The sequence below is a fragment of the Sinocyclocheilus anshuiensis genome, unplaced genomic scaffold (assembly GCF_001515605.1).
Source record: "Sinocyclocheilus anshuiensis isolate Anshui unplaced genomic scaffold, SAMN03320099.WGS_v1.1 scaffold1037, whole genome shotgun sequence".
Classification (NCBI taxonomy): Eukaryota; Metazoa; Chordata; class Actinopteri; order Cypriniformes; family Cyprinidae; genus Sinocyclocheilus; species Sinocyclocheilus anshuiensis.
In genome coordinates, this window is record NW_015555773.1 from 516797 (window position 1) to 536209 (window position 19413).

General features: G+C 38.2%; 1 protein-coding gene across 4 annotated transcripts in view; it reads left to right on the forward strand.

The window, feature by feature from the left end:
* ccdc102a (coiled-coil domain containing 102A) overlaps positions 1 to 19413 on the forward strand; it is an 80134-nt gene that overhangs the window by 17754 nt on the left and 42967 nt on the right. For all 4 annotated transcript variants that reach the window (XM_016468400.1, XM_016468403.1, XM_016468401.1 and 1 more), the window contains exon 2: positions 18277 to 19042. In XM_016468400.1, coding sequence (XP_016323886.1) covers positions 18368 to 19042 — 675 coding nt within the window. In that variant the 5' untranslated portion in view covers positions 18277 to 18367. The remainder of the gene's footprint in view (positions 1 to 18276; positions 19043 to 19413) is intronic.

The window sequence follows — 19413 nt, forward strand, 5'->3', positions numbered from 1 at the left end:
GCCTGCCGGATTCGCCAAAAAGCTTTTGTTGAAAGACGGAGCAAGGGGCGTGGCAGTACTGAAACACCGTCTAATAAGCTGTTCGCCAATCACAACGCACTGGGACAGCTAACCAATCACATCACATTTAGTTTTCCGGAAGGCGGGCCTTCATCAAACCTGGAACTAATCGAGCCGTTTGTACCAGGCTGGGGAGAAAGGTACTGTAATAATATAAATTATGTAAAAAATGCGTTTTTCGAACCACCAAGCATGAGAGCATGTTCTAGTACACCCCCGAAACAAATTCAAGACATTGTAAAAGAGCATAATAGGACCCCTTTAAATATAAAACTTGAAGTGATTTATGTGTTGGTACTTTTTGAACATCTCCAGCACATTTTAACAATACCGTGATAATACTGATAACCGTGATAATTTTGGTCACTGTAATAATGTAAATTATGTAAAAAATGCGTTTTTCGAACCACCAAGCATGAGAGCATGTTCTAGTACACCCCCGAAACAAATTCAAGACATTGTAAAAGAGCATAATAGGACCCCTTTAAATATAAAACTTGAAGTGATTTATGTGTTGGTACTTTTTGAACATCTCCAGCACATTTTAACAATACCGTGATAATATTGATAACCGTGATAATGTTGGTCACTATAATCGTGATAATAAATTTTCATACCGTTACATCCCTAGTGACAACTTGATTATTTCTGGGAGTTGAAGGCTGAAAAGACCAGGCTGCAAAATTTCCAGGCTGGTTTATATAGTTTATACACTAAAAAACGCTGGGTTGTTTTTTTCAACCCAAATGCTGGGTTGAGACTGCTGGGTAAGGACGTTGGGTTGTTTTAACTCAATTTGGGTTGAAAATTGGTCTTGATCTATAACCCAGCGGCGCTGGGTTGGGAACGCGGACGTGAAAGAGAGCACGCACGTCACGTTAACATCGGACGATACCAGTGCGAGAAGCCGCTATTTTCTCAGCGTCTTCAGATGGAAGCGAGTGTGAGTGAAAGACGGTTTATGGGAAATATTCCGAAAAGAGCTTATATTGAAAAATACGCGAATGCGGATTTCGCCTCAGAAATTGTCTTAACGGCCTCTTTTATTGAACGGAAGAGGTGCTTTTAATAGAGAATGAGGAGTTACGTCACGATCTTTTCACTCCGCATTGCATTTCGAGAAGGCGCCGCCATATTAGCAGGATACGCTATCCGTTCCTATGGTTACTCTCATTCTTCTCATTCTCTATAAGGATAACTGCTTATCTTTTTTGTTTTTGCCTTTAAGTTAAACAACCATTCATTCTTCATTGTATCGTTTGCAGGGAAGAGAAGCTATTTTATCGCACTGCATGATATGCACTGCATTTCTCTCTTAGGTTTTGCAGAATTTGGTTTACAGTGTTTACCCGATTAGCTTGATTACAGTGTCGCTCGCTGCTGCTTCAGCCATCATATGGTAAATTATCCAAATAAAAGTGTGTGCTCAACAAGCTGACAGAAGTCGATCCATTTATTTGTTGGAAACTTTTAAATGACAAAGTATAATTGATGTCATTATAAATATTCATTTTTTTCCATGGCCACGGAGGAGAATCAGAGATTGTGGGTCACATTCAGCGAACAGTCACGAACTCACTGTACTCTTTATATTTATTTCAACAAATGACAAGCAAAATCAAATCCCTAGGAGCTTGGGGAAAGTTTTGTAGCATTTTCAAATGCTGGTTTAATGTGCTTAAAGACAAGCAGATGAGCCAGAATATCAACGCGACATGTTTAAATGTAAAGCGTTTTCCTCTCTTTAGAAAACTGCAATCTAGAAAGCGCTTCTGGATTAAGACAGCGATTTCTAAAGTTCATATTTTGGGCTCATCTGTTTTTCCACACACATTATGCTTTATTAGTAAGCTGTGTGTACAGAATGCGGTCTTTAAATATCACTGTCTCGGTGCATTAAGCGCGTTCGTTATATGAGAGGAAAATGCTTAACGTAAATAAACGCGTTGCGTTCACATTTTGATCTTATATGCATATCTGCACATAGTATATGCTTTACAATTTTGTCTTTATCACTGTCTTGGTACATTAAGCCACTTTAAGCATTTTAGAAAGTCCCCTGTTCAAGTTCTGCTAATCCACAAGCCTAGTGAGAGTCATGCTCTCCACGACCTGCTTCCCTTGTTGTTTTTACACATAGAAAAGGCGAAAAAACATATTGCATTGTACAGTTTTCTCTCAGAACGATGAACTGAGTTAGTATTGCAATTCTCGATGCAGTATGAATGACATACACTGGTGACATTTTTCACAATCACGACAAACAATCAAATACTGCCCTAAACTCAATAGCGGAAAGGCAGCGCAATCCTGCAAATATGGCGGATAAACAAAGCAGTTTCCCAGAACTCAACGCGGCGTTACGTCACATTCTCATTCTTTATATAACGTCAGCGAGTGTCTTATGTCTTATTTACATAAGATTTTACAATATTTACATTTTTTGAGGCGTTAAGAGAGGGTTATTAACATATTTACATGTTAATTCGTTATCTTCTTTTTCGCGGTTAAATTTAATGTACTTTTCTAAAGGAAACGGCGTTATGTAATAAAGACTATCCTAATTATTTTGAGGCTGATGAAGTGATAATTGTTAAAAGTAATGTTTTGCATGTAATATTTCAGACTTGTTGAGCTCAATTTTTTTTTTTACTAAGAGTAAAAGAATGTTGTTTTTGTAGATGTTGAAAGCCAGAGACATAGGACAGCATCATTCTTTTGAGATTGATGTGAGTTATTTTTAGAAAATAAATGTTTCTGTTGTCTCCTGCCTGTTTACCTCACATTTTGATGCAACAACAGTATGATTACGTGTTCATATTTTATATGTGTTTTTCATTGCAGAACTCAAACCAACTTTGGAGTTGTCTGATTTGGAGAGTCATCATTCTTGGTCTTCCTTTCTTAAAGGAATAGTTCACACAAAAAAATCATTTACTTCCCCTCGTGTCATTCCAAACCTATAAGACTTTTGTCTATCTTTAGAGCACAAATGAAGATATTTTTTAATTTTCTCTCATAATTTTTTGTTAATCCATTGAAAGTCTAGATAATCAGTATTTTCAAGCTTCAAAAATACAGAGTTATTGTAGAAGTAATCCATGCCAATATTTATGTATGAATAAATTTTAAATTATATCATAGGGAACATGTCTTTTCAGAAGAAAATACTGGTCTCCCAGACTTGCAATGGAGGACAAAAATTAAGAGAATATTAAATACTGATGGGGCTTCTTCATGACTACATCAATTATCCTTAAGAGATCATGAAAATTGGCAGCGATGCCTGATCTGTATTCATGGACTATGAAACAAACTGTAAGTGTATAATTTGTTTAATGTCTAGCTCGATTTGGGTTCATTTTATCCTAGCAGTGTAGTAATTTTAAACCATAAAAAAGCAACCCAGCATGCTGGGTCAAACATAACAACCCAACTTGTTGGGTTAAAACAACCCAGCGCTGGGTTCGTCCCTTTTTGACCCAGCGCTAGGTTGCCAAAATAACCCAAATTGGGTTGTTTTTAATCATTATTATTATTATTATTATTAATTTATTTTTGCTAAATCAGTACGAAAATATAGTTTGTTTTTAGTTATATTTAGACAATGTTCTTGCCAGATTTTATTGCTGATTGAGAATACATTATTAAAATGTAATCCGTTTCAGAGATTCTGCTTTTTTTCGTGCCTCTGCTGTTCTGTTCTGTTGTAATAATCCTGATTTCTTGTCAATTTGTACATGTCCTGCTATGCCAGTATTGTACACTGAACTCTGAAATGGTCATATTGGCTTACATGTCAATTCCCTTTTAAGTGCAAACCAGCACTAAGATTTATCACTTAATTTGCTTATGTTGCTGATTCTGCTCTGTAGTGTCTCTGTAGTGGTTTGAACTCACTCATAGACTTGTTTGTATGTTTGCATTGTGACCAAACGCTGTAAACACTGCAGAACATCACGGGCATTTTGTTTGATTCTTCAAGAAGAGTTTGGGTCTACTTTTTGTAATTCATGGGTTGCGTGCAAAGCTTTGTTTACAGCATGTTTTTTTCTTGAAAATGCATACTAAAGTATGATTGAGTTATTCTGTTTGATGTTGCAGATTTTTTATTTATTTTTTGCTGGCTTATTTTCAAAGCTGAATTTTAAATTGAGTCATGTGTAGATGAGAGTGAGAGGAATCGAAAACCAGAGCATGTGCTATGAAATTAAACTAAGAAACTTTTTCAATCCTCCTGCTTTCTTCTGCAACTTATTTGCATGTTTATGTAAACCCAACTTAATCATGGAGGATGCAGCAACAATAGTTGGTGTGGAAATTATTTGGATCTTTGCTTGTAGAGCTCTAGTCTACATTCCCTCTCTTGATGGAAAACGCAGCAGTTTTCAAATGGGAGCAATTCACATCCTTGATAGCTGTCCAGATCTCTGCCTTGTTTCACAATCACATGAATTATGAGGAAATTTGCTATTAAGAGGATGACTGCATCTCTGCCAGCCACATCCATACACACTGTGACAGTCAATAGTCTTTTTGTTCAGAGCAAATTGATGAACTGGCAGCTAGTTTATAGGAATTTGTTCTCACAAACTGTCCACCCCTGATGTTTATTAATGACACGCAAAACTGACTGGCCATATTTTGGAGGCAGTCATTAGGAAAGGGCATTTAATAGCTGGAGGGTCTACTGGCTTTTAGCTTTTACCTGGATTCCAAGACATGTTTGGATGAGTGATTGACAGAAAAGACAAAGAAGAGTCATTAGTGCAAATGTGTTCTTTTGCTGTCAAGCTATTTGAACTATCGACATGGTTATAGCTAGCTATCTGAAGAACAACTAACCATTTAATATCATAGACATTTGTAGCTAAGCTCCTTTCACATAGTGCATAGAGTATTTTTCAAACCTTATGTTTTTTGATGTGGCGCAGTGTTGTCTGTTTGAAGTTGTGAACAGCAAATATTTTTTCAGGTAAGTTGAAAAAACATTAAGATGTCTGTCTCAAGTGTATTGAGGGCTAACAACTAAAGCTATCAAATATACACACCAGATAGTGTGAATGTTGTTTAGGCATAGCATATTGATAATTAGACTATATGATTAACACACTGGCCTACAGCCAATTGAAATGAAGCCAAGAATTAAAATGAAAATGTAACCTCTAAATGACTTCGCGGTGAGATCTGAAAACAAATGCCTCATCAGTTCATTAAACCATGAAAGTGCTTTTATGGGCATAATGTGGGAAGTGACACGGATAATATGAAGAAGTAGTAGAGATGAGGTCACAGAGAGAAGATTTGACTGATATTATGAGGACCGGAAGATTTATAGTGGGAAATTTGACTAGAGATGGATTGAAGAGCATGTTGATCTCTGGACCGGCCTACTGAAAGACAGTCTTTCCTAAGGTTCTGAAGAAAACTGTTTTGTGGTTTTTATTCTCTTTTGAGCAAATGACAAAGAGCTCATTCGTTGAATCAGCAAGTGATTGAGGCTTTGTAGTGCTGATGAGTTCAAAACACTCTTGAACTCTGTCAAGGATGAGTCTGATGTGATCTTTGAGTACAGATATGAATAACTGGTGATAAACAGATAAATTGTGGTTTTGTCACCTTCAGTGACACAAAAAAAAAGCTTTCTGACAGGAAACAGATGGTTGGTGTGACATGCTTTTTACTAAGGTGTTATAGAAATGGTAAATTTTCCAAAATAAGATGGTGCTTTTGTTAATGAAAATCGTTAATTAAATCGATTTTGACAAGGTTTTAGAAAATTAGCATTTTGCATTACTATTACAACACAAGAAACAGGAAATATTGCAGAAATAGTTTTGTTTCCATGAAACTTTTAGATCGTAATTGTGCAAACTTTGTAGAACATAATAATCAGTCACATCATAAGACATTTCAGGGCTTAGTCTATAATTTAACAAACTACTGTGTTTTTAAATAGAATAAATTGCCAACTATATGATTTTCATGTCTTGTTTGCTAAGGTTTTAACTTTTCGTGCTCTGTCAATGTCAAACCTCCCAAACATGTTTCTTCTTGCTCTGAAACCACACTGCATAGCATCCAGCTGAACTTTCTGCCCAAGATCAGCAGTTCTGCAGTGAACAGTGATCAATAGTTAAGAGCATTTTAATTAACTTATAGATCCATTCGGTTGTGAAATTGCTTTCATTTAGAAGTTCATCCTCTTCTTTTGTATTCTCTCTAATTGTATTAGTGCTTCTAAACGGAGCATTTCTAGATGGCAGCATGCTTTCCTACATCTTTATTTCTGGTCTTGGCCTTGTTATTTCAGATTGCTGTCTCTCGCTCCACTTTCAGCTTTTAGTCTGTAGCTATTTCATGGATCATATGGTTGCAGAAATGTAGCATTGCCTTCCTTGCTGTGAAGAAAGACCGATCTGCTCATGTTAATGGAAAACTGCCTCAGAGGAGCAGACCGAAGTCACATGGTCAAGCTGGAGGAAGTGTTTCGTCACGGGTCTGAGGTTGCCACAGCGAAACTTGAACACACAACAGGTGTTAAACTGCTACAGCTATTTGTTTTGGTTTGCTTGTTTATGACCTGGTTCTGATCAGCACAGAAATTGATCGGCTAGCTCCCCTAGAGAGTAGGCCGATTAAATGGGATTAATTTGTCACGCACTGCATAATATGTTACAAATTAACGTCCGCTTTTTTGTTATTTGTTTTAGTTTACGCTGAACTGCATTTCCATCTCCCAGCGCACATGTAGTAACTTATCTCAGTGTGTCTGACACACAGTGTTTTGTCCTTTTATTCTTGGTTTCACAGGATGTTTGTAAATCAAGCATCCTGTCTTTTAACCCTATGCGCTCTGGACGAGCAAGCGGCCTAAAAAGACATGGACGTAGACCAATTCGCTGAGCTGTAAATAAGTGTAGTATATTTCATCAGTGGCAGGAGGAATCCCATTCAGTAGAGAAATGTCCTCTGCCATCTGCTTTCGAAAGCTTTCTCTTTTTCCCCTCCTCCAGCTGTCTTTTCTTCCTGTGTTTCTGACCCATTTCCTCTCTGTCTTCCTCAACTCTTTGCCCTCTGCCACAGCTTCTTTTCATACCTTTCCTCCCTTTCTTTGACTGTCTGCATTATTCAGTCTGGCTTGGATTATTCCAGTCCATTTCCATTTTACATTCTCCAGGATCCTTATCACACACATGAATCTGTCAGCCTTTAACATCTGATCCTTATTAAACTGCATCAATGTACACACTCCATATTACCGGCGATATAAGACTGAGCACCATTAGCCGTGGTAAGAAGAATGCACTGTTCTTTGAGTCACATACCCTGTTTTCATCTTGAACCCACCGAGCATGTGTGTGTGGACTGTTGGGTATTATTAACATGCATTAGTTTGTCAACGGATGTAGGCTACATTACACAAAAGCACATGCACCTATACATTGTAGTCTCCTGATAAGTTTTATTTAAACGAGAACATATGTTGGCCTAGCTGGGACACAGGGAGAGTCTGTCCCGTCATGTTAGTGGATGTTCAGAATGATGGATTAGGTGTAAAGATGGACATTGCACTACGAGGACAAACTGCACATGTGAGGTTCAGACAAACCCCTCTTTTTTTTTTTTTTTTTAGAAAGGCAGAATAATTGCTTATGTATGCTTTATTGTATATTATACTGGGCCAGTGAAAAAATAAGTGTGTCCATGATAAAGAACAGGAAGAATCCTTTAAAGTCTAATTTAGTCTTTGTATTAATGTTTTCATCTGGTTTTGAAAAACTTTTATTAAAATTTTCAAGAAAATGTTGATTTAATGACTCTAAAATGTCATGATGTGTAACCAACCATTAGGCAAAACGTAATAGGCCTATCATATTTGTGTCCACATCTTAATCATTTTCCAAAAATTATTTAAATAAGTTTATTTAATTTTATTTCACAAATATATTTTTTTCTTCAGAAATATCATTAAGTCGCAATTTCACAAATTTTACAATTGTCCCCTGGTAATTATCAGAATGATTTTTAATTCAGAAATTGAAAACATGCTTCTCAGATAAGGTATTTTGAAGTCTAATTTCACTTTTTTTTTTAAATTACCAGTGCAAAAAATAGAGCATCACATCATTTGACCCTACTGTGTATACTCTAATATTCTTTTATGAATAAATTATTTTCATGGGGGGGAGGGGAGTTTGCATGTTCTCCCTGTGTCTTTCTGTGTGGAGTTTGCATGTTCTCCCTGTGTCTGCGTGGGTTTACGCCGGGTGCTCCGGTTTCCTCCCACAGCCCAAAGCCATGCAGGTTAGGTTAATTGAACATTCTAAATTGTCCCCGGACGTGTGTGTAAAGACAAGACTTGTGTATGGATTAACTGGTTCTCGCCATGAATATAGCCATAGATGCTGGATTGGCGTTAAGAAAGAAATAAACAAACAAACAAATAGCGACGGTTATTGAAATGATCTCCTCTGCCATTGTCTGCTAATCCTGCTAAGTGCTTTATTTCAGGTGATGAATCCTCCTTAGGGTGCATAAGATAAAAGAGATTTAGTCACGTTAAATATTCTTTCATTATTATGCATTACTCTGCAGCTTGAGCCTCACATCGCCCCCTGCTGTAAGGATAAGGAACAGTTGCTGTGCGATAGCTGCAAGATCATGTGCTGGTTGGGGGATTTCAGTCATTTTTTGTGCCTTTGGCAAATACTACATCTCCCTTCATTAAACCCACTGGAGTGGATGATTGACTGTCATACATTGTGTCAGTTTTCCTCGAGACCCCTGGGGCAGTTTGCATTGTGATAGTTTCCTTTTCTAATTAAATGAAAGGCTGAAGTCTTATAAATTGGAAAATTGAGACACTATTATGCACAGAAATGTGACTGCATTTTGTAGCTTGTTGTGCTTAATACATACAAGATAAATTGGTATTATGGTGATGTATATGTATCATGATGAATGTGTCATTTTTGTGCTCTATATGCCCCCTCAACATTGGCTATGATTAGGGATGGGTATCGTTAAGGTTCTAACGGCATTACTACTCTTACCGATACTGCTTATCGATTCGGTACTTTAACGGCATTCTTATCGGTACTGCATTTTTAGTGTTTTATACTGTACATAAGATAAGATACAGTAAGAACATGAACAAAGAAACAGAGTAAAACAAACTGACAAATAAAATAAAACACAAATATACAAATTAAATGAAATAAACAGTGCTTTCATTTTTCCATGAAGGTCTACTAACATTACTGTTCAGGCAAGTAATTACAGTAATTACAAGTAATTAAGTATTATAAGTAAATTAAGTAATTACAGTTTTCACTGTATGTATTGATAGATTAATGCTTATTAAAGCTATGTAATTCAGATTAAGAGCTGTGAGTGATTTTGTCTTTGCATTTTGTTGTTTGATTAACTAATGGCCCAAGCGCCAGTCTGTCACTTTAAGACAATATATTGACACACATTGGATTTTCTCCCAACTGTTCTCCTCCACTTAAGACATAAAATGTGTTCAAGTAAATACTCTCCAAGCCGGCCATTTGGACATATTTTGTGTGTACACTGAAAAAAATGATTAATTGAATTTACGAAATTTTGTTAAGGTAAGTGTTTGCAATCAATTTATTTTAGCTACATGTAAATAAACAAATGTATTTGACTAACTTTCAACATTTGTTTTAATTAAATGTAGCTAAAATAAATTGTTTGGGACCACTTACCTTAAAAAAATGTAGTAGCATTTTTTTCAGTGTATTTGATCGTTTGGACGCGCCCGAAGCTCAAAGTATAATTAGCTTGTCCGTTTTGGAGCGCACCACATACACACCTTTCAGCCTGGGGAACAGCGTCTCTTGTACGGATTGTGCTTTCCACGTTTTATTATCAAACATGTCCCGCAATTTAGCAACAGTGTAAGACGGCCTTTTTTCAACAATCACCGATTGTGCTGATTCTGACTTTAAGTTTGGGTTTTAGGGAGGAACGATTGCGCACAGCTGTGAAGGGAAAGAAGTTGCGCTAGAAGAAATTTGGCTATAATCCTTAAAAGCCAAAATCGAAATACATTTTTTTTATTAGTTTAATAAAACAGCCACAGGCCTAAAGTGTAAGACGTTTGAATGTTTAGTTCTCTCCTCTATCATAATTAAAGGGGTCATATGATGCTGCTAAAAAGAACATTATTCTTCGATCCGGCGATCCACAGCGTGAAGTTGTAGTATTTCCTCAGCAACCAGCACGGATCAGCTCCAGGCATGACGAAGCAGATATCGTCCTCTTTTGGAAGGCCAAACAAAGTAGTTTCGCTTTCACAACGAATCACACAGCGCATTCACAACATGGCGGCAGCAACAATACTACAGCCAGAATAAAAGTTACGCCTTCTTTCTTTGCGTGAACATTTGGGCGGCGTTATGCAAATCTTCAGTGATGTAGATGCAAAGTGATGTAGATATGTGGGGGCGTGTTAGAACGAGCCGTTTTAGGTAGGCGTGGCTGACTCTTAACTTTTATAAAGAATATCTCTTTGGATTTGAGACTTTAGTCTTTGCAACTTTACAGATCTTCTTTATGCACCAAGAGCTTGTAACACTCCAAAGAGAAAGGAAAAATTGAAACCGCATCATATGACCCCTTTAAGCAGGGCTTTAATGTTGCGCGTGCTGAAGCTCCTCCGCACCAGCGCGATCTCGCTTCTGAATTACGAATAACAAAAGTGCATCATAGACAAATATTTGAATATCATTGCATATAAAAACAGCTGGCGACTCTGGTGAGATAGAATTTGCAAGATAATGTGTATATATAGCAAAAATAAATGTGTGTTTTCTTCATTTCTCTAGTAATTTCTCGATAGCAGAACCGTTAACGTCAGAGCTTATCGATACTCCGGTCTTTCATAATTTAGCCCCGGGACCGATTAAATACCGGGTTTCGGTACCCATCCCTAGCTGTGATGTCATCATACTGTAAAATCACAAGTTTAGGCACAACCCTGTCTTGTCTCATCCATATTTCCTCCCTTTCTGCATGGTATGTGCCCTGTTGCTGCTTCTCCCTCGACTTTTCATCACCTTCTGTCTTTGTCCTACTTTTGCTTCCTGTTTTCCCTCACTGATTTCAGTGTCTTGGAATTTTTTTCAGAGGCTTTTCATAAGTCTTTTTATGCCTAAAGCAAAAAATAAAAAAATTAATTGAGAGAGAAATTGAAGCCACGTTGTGAGATTTAAAGTCACATTGTGAAATATAAAGTTACAATATGAGAGTTAAAGTGACGATTGGGAGATATAAAATTACAATTACCTTCATACTCTAAGGCAGTAATGGGCTTCCATAACCTTCTTCCCAGTAGCTCTATTCAGCTCACTTGTTCAGTGTTTTGCATGACTGAAATCTTGTTTTGGTTGATACATGGTTGCAGACCTGACCTCGACTTCATAAGCTGCTCATGCGGGATTTGGAGTGTTTATTATTGTCGTTTCATGCCTTGCTGAATGAGTTGATGAAGAGATTAACATCTTAATGCTTAACACCCTCAAATGAGCACTTCTCTGTGACATATCACCAGTTCTTGCTTTCTCTCTCTCTCTGGCTGCTTTAATTTCATCATTCCCTCTATTACATGCTCCTCTGTATGTAAGACCTTCTAACACTCTGATCCATTCAATTCCTCTTGGGATACTGGCTTTGATCAAGTTACTAGTGATTATTTTCACAAGAGGCCTGTGTAAGTGTGTGACGGGCTTGACTGACCCCTTAATGAACCTTTTCCTGATGTCCCACTGTCAGTGAACTGACATCTGTCCCTCTTATTCAACTTTTTCTTATGAACGCCAATTCTGCTTTTTATTCTGCTTTTTCAATTTATTGTTCAAAATGTATTTAATTGTCCATTTTACTTGATCTGCAGCTCATCTCAAAATGCATAAATTTTTCACACCGTGTAGATTATAATGTTGTGATGCCATTAAAAAAAAAAAGTTATTTGCCAAACCGGAAAATAATCAGCTTATTGCTATCAGCAGGAAAAACCCCAAAACAAGAAAAAGCTCAATGCTCATCTGTTGATACCCTCAGAGATGCTATCTGAGTGAAATTTGCTTCACCATAAAGGTGTCCAAATAATTTTCCGTTCCAGACTTAAAATACGGAGACACCATATGTTACCCATTTCTCAGACAAAATGTATTAGCCACAGCTGACCCCAGTATTACGCATGACCTGCAGATTTCATGCGGATAGTAGTGTGTGTATTTAGTGTTGCTGCAAAACATATGTTCACATTTCAAACATTGACTGTGATTTATTTGAGTTTTTCTTCATTTTAGTGCCATGTAAACAGAAACCTACATCCGGAAGTCACACCATATGTGCATTTGATTGTTCATTTCAAGATTTTGTGTAGAAATTATTAAACATAGATGGAAATGCCATTATACTAGATAATGCACTGTTTTATTAGCAGTATAAACATATTTTATGACATTTTAATGGTTTTGATTAATGTGTGACATGCAGACCCAGTCAGTCACTCGTGTTATAGTGGTGTTTCTTTGCATAGGTTAAGTAGATGCCCTTCTGCCAGCTCTGAGATGCTGAAATCAGTCTCAACAGCAAACGTGCCTGGAGGGGCTGTAATTGTTGTTTTTAGTATGTGACATTTTTGGCTTGTCTACCCGTTTCTGGTGTGTGAATCATTCAAATTTAATCAGCCGTACCACTGTGAGGTAATGACAAGCTTGAGAAAGGAAAGCTGAACCTGTTTACACTTTCTCTCATTTCTCTGTAAAGTTTTGCAGAGAAAATAATGCATTTCTTTTGAATTTACTGGACATTTATTGTTCTGTCTAACTGAATCGCTAACTGTTCAAGTTAAACTTGCAGAACACAGAAAATTATGTTGCAGTTGATGTTTCTTTTCTTTTTTTAGCAAGTATAATGCTTACGGTATGGGCCGTATCCAGTGGTTTGGTGATTAAAGTAAACGGCTGGCTGACTATTTGGTCTCAAGTTAGGTTCTTTTATTAAACCAGAATATTTAAAGCATACTAAGACTTGTGACAGATATAACATTCATAATTCAAACGCCCTCAAGAATCAGTTTGGCAGTCCCTCTTAGGATATTTTATATCAAAACACAGACTCTATCCTTCAATCCTGTCTTCTCCACTTGTTTTCTGCTGTCTATGTGGCATATCATATGTGCTTACCGTCTGTTGACAATATCAGAACAGTTTGGCTGCCTGTAACTTTTCAGCAAGTTTACTTAGCTGTTGAGAGAAGCAGTTTTTAAGATTTGCTTATTTACACTTGGCAGGAACGCTTTCATCCGAGACAGCGGAAGATCTTTTATCAAGATCATCTGCTCTAATGTGGAACGCAAAATGATTGTTGTCACTTTCACAGTCTGCGGTGTGAGACCACATGCACTACAAGCAGACAAACTTCCTCTTCCTTTAGGGGCAAATTCTTCTAAAAACCACAAGGATCACAGGTTACAGCCAAGGTGTGCTTTCACTCTCACGTCACTGAAATTTATGTTAACAGACTGTGCTCAAAAATACTCCTCCTCTTGGATATTTTGGTTTCTTCTTTTCACATTTTTCTGTGTTTTAAGATCTCTGAAACATTACACACTCCTTGCTGAGTTTCACTGACTCTTAACAGTTTTTTCCCCTAATGGACGATTTCTCCTGAAGCCATACTTTGACAAACATAGCTGATGAACCAGCGAACAAAAGAATTGTACTCCTGATCAGTTTTCACTTTCATTGGCTCCTGTGAGTGACACTGTATCTCAGTTCCTCCATCTCCTGAAGAGGCACTGGGAAAAACACAAATGGATAGTGTTTTACACAGGGGTTATTTATATCCTGCATTGAAGAGCTCTTCAGATTTGTAATTCATTGCTTGCTGAGTTTGGAGAGATGAGATGTTGCTCCGTGGTGTGTGGTCTCAGTTGTTTGAAATGTTCTTGTAACTTTCCTGTGATGTAATGGCAATGACAGTTCTAGGGCCTCGTGTATAAAACTTTGCATAGATTTCATCCTAGAAGTATGCGTACACAAACTGCGATTTTTGTTTACGTGCGCAAGATTTCAGATTTATTAACCCATACGTATACCAAAGCCTGCTTCATGTTATAAATCACAGATAGTATAATATGCACAAGTTTCAGCTGTCTTCTCCAAAATGAACATGCATGAAGCTTAACAACACTGGTTGTATTACGCATAACCTCATCTGCATGTAGTTTACATACTCTGTGCATATTGCCATCCAGGCATGTGATACTTCCTTAGAACCTAGGAAAATCATAAAAGTGATTTTTATTTTATTTTTTTAAGTTATTTAGTTCATTACCTAGACAATGGAGTTGCCAAATCACTTATACCAGGTAAAATGTGTGGTCGTTGAATACAGTTTTTTTTTAGAATTTTTGTATTTTTTTTTATTTAATAAATACTGATGTGGGAAAAGACATGCACACTTTTGAATTGCCATTATGTGCTTGCAACTTTTAAATAGGCACATGGGCTTGCAGATCTCACATTTGATCAACTAAAAAAATTGATATTTTTGCTGAAGAACAACTGCACATTGTTTTAACAATTTGCCTTGAAATTCCTTGCATAATAGAGCAGTTTTCTTTGGCTTATTTTTCGTGCTTTCAGGTAACATTTGCTATTTTCTCTCAAAGATCATCCTTTGTCTTGCAGTTTCTGTCTTTTTTGCCTCTGTTTAAAGTATTTTGTCTTGGCAAAGATTCTAATCGATTGCTTCGTGCTTAAGCTGAACTAGCCTTTGTATACACTCCATTATGCCTGTCAGCCTCGTTCTGTTTTGGTAAAGGGTATTGTGAGCTTCCAGATGTTTCTTTGGCAGTGAAATATGACCTGAAATGGGCGAGTCAACTTGGTTCAATGGTGAATCAAACTGATGGCAGCAAATTTGTGGCTTTAGGATTTCCTGTTGAGGGTATACACTAGCCTATAGGAGCAGTTTTTGGGGAAAATAGTTGTGGCAGGATGGAAACCATTCAATCCTCTAATGCAGTTCATAATTAACCTCTGGCTTTGTAGTTTTGCCTTAAATATGATCTGTTCATATGTTAGGCAAGTGTTTCTCAATTTAACTGTGCTTGAGTGTATTTGAATCTTGAACAGCATGTTCAATAAAGCAAAATATCCTTTATGTCATAGATTTTTAATTCTTTGTTAAAGGGGTCATATGATGCAATTTCAATTTTTCCTTTCTCTTTGGAGTGTTACAAGCTCTTGGTGCATAAAGAAGATCTGTAAAGTTGCAAAGGGGCAGAGAGAAGGACGAAGCCGCTGATAGAAGCCGCCGCCCCGGAGCGGAGAGGGGAGCGCGTGCGGCCGCCGGACTCTTGGATGCCCTGGGGGTAAGCAGATAAACATCAAATTTTCATTTTTGGGTGAACTATCCCTTTAAGAGTCAGCCACACCTACCTAATCTCCTGCATATGTTGTGGTTTGAAGTCTGTAGCATATGATTCTGGTGTCCCCACCAGGCTTAACAAGCTTGACTAGCAAGATAAACCTCTTTCAACCAGCTTTATCAGCTACGTTTTGCTAGACCAGCATCAAACCCATGCTGGCCTTATAGCTGAATACTGTGGAGAGATAGAATCCTCTGTTAATGTTTTAGAATTTTTTTTTGCCGTTGAACTTGCAAGTGTGTGTGTATTGAAAGCATGTTTTTTTCCCCCTATTGTTAAAGATGTATTCATGAAATCCTCCCAAGGATGGAATAAGTTTACTTTTTTTGCTTTAGACAAAAGGCAAGCCTCAACCTTCAACCAAATCTGTCACCTTTCAGCAAGTTTTTGCTCTTCTTTTTAAATCAACTGCTCTTTCTTCTAGCTGTCAGCAGTATTGCAGTGGTTCCAGTTACACATTTTCCCCGCTCTCATTCTTTCCTCACCTTTCTCTTCATCCACTTGTCTCTCCATGCTGCTCATGTTTCTGCTGGAGATGCTGCTCAGATTGCATCATTAAGGTTAATCAGGATCTCCTGTGAAAGCCTCTGGAACTAATTAAAATTGTCTGCCTCTTTCTCCTGTTTTCTCACTAGCACTTTTTTTTATCCTGTTTCACATCCTTGCAAGAGCTCATTGGCATGACACTGCTTTGCCTCCAACATATCTGCTGTAGCTCACAAAAGAGACACCCACTGACATTTAGACTAAACTATGTAGTCTGGGCTGATATGTTGATCCAGGATACTGATTTATTGTCCTGTTGACCCACAGTGGCAGCAGTTGCTGTTGTTTGCCACCAAAACCCTTGTGCACCCGCCCTGCTTGCAGCAAACCTAATAGTCTCAACATGTTTTTTTCAGCTGAGCTCCTAAAAAGGGGGCTTTTGTATGAGTAGTGTTTTATGAGGAGCCTATGCCTCTGTTTCTTGCCCCGCTATGTTCTAATGCACAAGTCGGCAGTTCCCAAAGCCACAGGCCCCACCCGTAAACCTCCTCTGGGTTTGAATAGTGGTGTAAGTGTGTGTGCTTAGTGCCACAGTTTACTGTAGTGCTCCTATAAGGGAAATCTATGGAGGTAGACTTTGCACCAAAATAAATGTATTAGTTTAGGTTAAAAAAAACTAAACATTATACATGGTTTTTGTTAAACTACTAAGATAAAATCACCTACTGACGTTGTCCAAGCAAAGTTTTATCCAAAATTCTGTCATGAACATGCAAAGAAAGTAAACTGTGTAACTTTGGCACAGTACAAGAAGGGGACTATTTACGTAGAGAGAGAAAAATAACTCACAGGAATTACATCAGTACCATGTATATGGAAGTATATTAATGACAAAATTCTTTCATACAAAAATAAACATGCAATGGTTTGGAACTACGAAGATAAAAAAAAAAAACATTCAGAGAACTTGCATTTTTGGGGGCTGCAATTTAACATGTTTGTCTATTTATGCATTTCACACATAATTTTGCCATTTAAAAAATTGCATAAATATTTAGCCTACCTTCCAAAATTCAGTTCCAGAAGTTTTCAGATTTTCACAAAATGTTCAGTCCATTATATTTTGCTTTACAAATTTGATTCCTCAGTTTCATAGACTTCCATTTTAGGTGTCAAACAATGACAACATTTCTTTAATTCTGGAACGGACTGCTTAAGATAAATGATTACTGGTCATGTCTGCATGTAATAGTACATGTACCTAAATTGTAAAGCACATTTTGCCTGTCACATGATGTTTTCCTAGAGACATTTTTTGGCTCAGACAGACGACATGCTCAGTCACATAGAGGGCTGTTTTAAAAAAAATGTAATACATCTAATCATTGTTCACCAAAGCCAGTGCACTGTGAAAAACAGCCTCACACTTTTTACATATACAAACACAAGGTCTTACTCCCATAAGCTGTAGGGCTGTAACTCTCTCCTCGCAGCCGATGAGCGATGCTGGCTGCTCTGACTGAAGCTTTTTGACCTTGGAACCTCCTCCTTTGTCACCCTGCAGTCTTTTAAGTAAATACAGCCTGTGTGTGGGAGTGTGAGAAAGAGAGAGCACTTGTAAATCAGAACTGCACTGGATTGTCATGGTGTGGTTTGGATTGTTCAACAATGTCAATGTTATTGGCCATGTTGCACTGACATGTTGATGGAGTTCTTTTTCTCTTGTTTGCTCTCATTGCTCCTGTGTGTCTTTGTCATCTACTGACTCTATATGTATTCTGGTTTTCAGAGTCAGTCTTGGCTCTTTTTTTTTGTCTTGTCTGTTATTTTATTTAAAAATACATTTAAGTTTTTTTTTTATTTATTGCTCATAAAATAAAAATGCCAGGGTTATACTGATGTCATAGTGAAGAAAATTCTCAAAAAGAAAAGAAAAAACCATAAAAAGAAAACCCCAAGTAGTTGACTCTCCAAAAACCTTCAGACATTTGTTTAAAAAAATACTTGTGTGTGTGTATATATATGTGTATGTGTATATATATATATATATGTATGTGTGTGTGTGTGTGTGTGTATAATTTACATTTACTTTAGTTGATTGTTGCTTGACATGAAGATTTAAACTTTTCTTGAAAATGGTTTAATTTTTTTTTTCAGAAACCATATGAATAATAGTTTTTTTTTAATGTTTTGTGACAGGATTTTGAAGTTTCTCAGTTGTTTTCTAAACCCCTCTTTTTCTTGCTTCACAGAAAACCATCATGTTGATGTGGATCATGGCTTCCTGATCAGATCTTCCTGACCACTATCTTCTCTTTCCCTGGACTCATCATTGGCTCAGTGATGAACCACACACCCAGTCCCCACATGACAGAGGCCGCCCAGTCTGGGGCGGGCTTGTTGTGCGGCCTGGGCCTGGGCCCGGATCGGGTGCGCTCCCCGGACAGCCTGACCCACACGCCCAGCCCGTCAGGGGGAACGCCTAGTTCTAGCCCTCCTCTGCTGCTGTCTCCAGGGCTGGGCTGCGATGGCGGCGGGGACTGGGAGAGCCGCGAGGAGCTGCGTCTGCGTGAGCTGGAGGAGGCTCGGGCGCGGGCAGCTCAGATGGAGAAGACGATGCGCTGGTGGTCGGACTGCACGGCCAACTGGAGGGAGAAGTGGAGTAAAGTGCGGGCCGAACGCAACAGGGCACGGGATGAGGTCAGGCAGCTGAGACAACGTCTGGACGCCCTTACCAAAGAGCTGACAGGGGCACGGCGAGAGCGTCAAGAGCTGGCGGCCGAAAACGAACAACTGCGCCTAGAGGCCCAAAGAGTCCGAGCTGAACAGAACTCCCCAGAGAATGCTTCCACTGCACCAGCATCCAACTCCTCAACTGCCTCCACACACTCCAACCAGCCACGGGAACCAGACATCAAGCAGGACAACCAGGATGAGGAGAACGTGAGAGATGGCCCAGGCTCTATAGAGCAGGAACCTGTGAGAGATGTAGACACTGACAAACCAGACAAGCAGAAGGTGAGTGTTAAACTGCATATTTTCAGAAAGGACTAGTTGGTGGGTTGCCTGGTAATTCACCTGACCCCAAACTGACACTCAAAAACAGCTACATGGAGCAAAAAACATGTGCTACATGTGGTTTTGGAAACTTACAGAGGTGCAGATATGAGCTGTGTGTCATATGATGCTCAAATGCTCAGCTTCCTTCCAAGATTTGGCGGATTAACTCGCACCTCAGCTGGAATTGTCATTTCAAATGTGATTAGACTTTTCAGTTTAATGGACTTTACCATGGTTATTACTTTAGTCACTTTAGTGGTTTTAGGTGATAGTCACAAATAGAATACAGCTTGACTTTGTTTACTCGTACATATAGAAAGTCTTTGAGG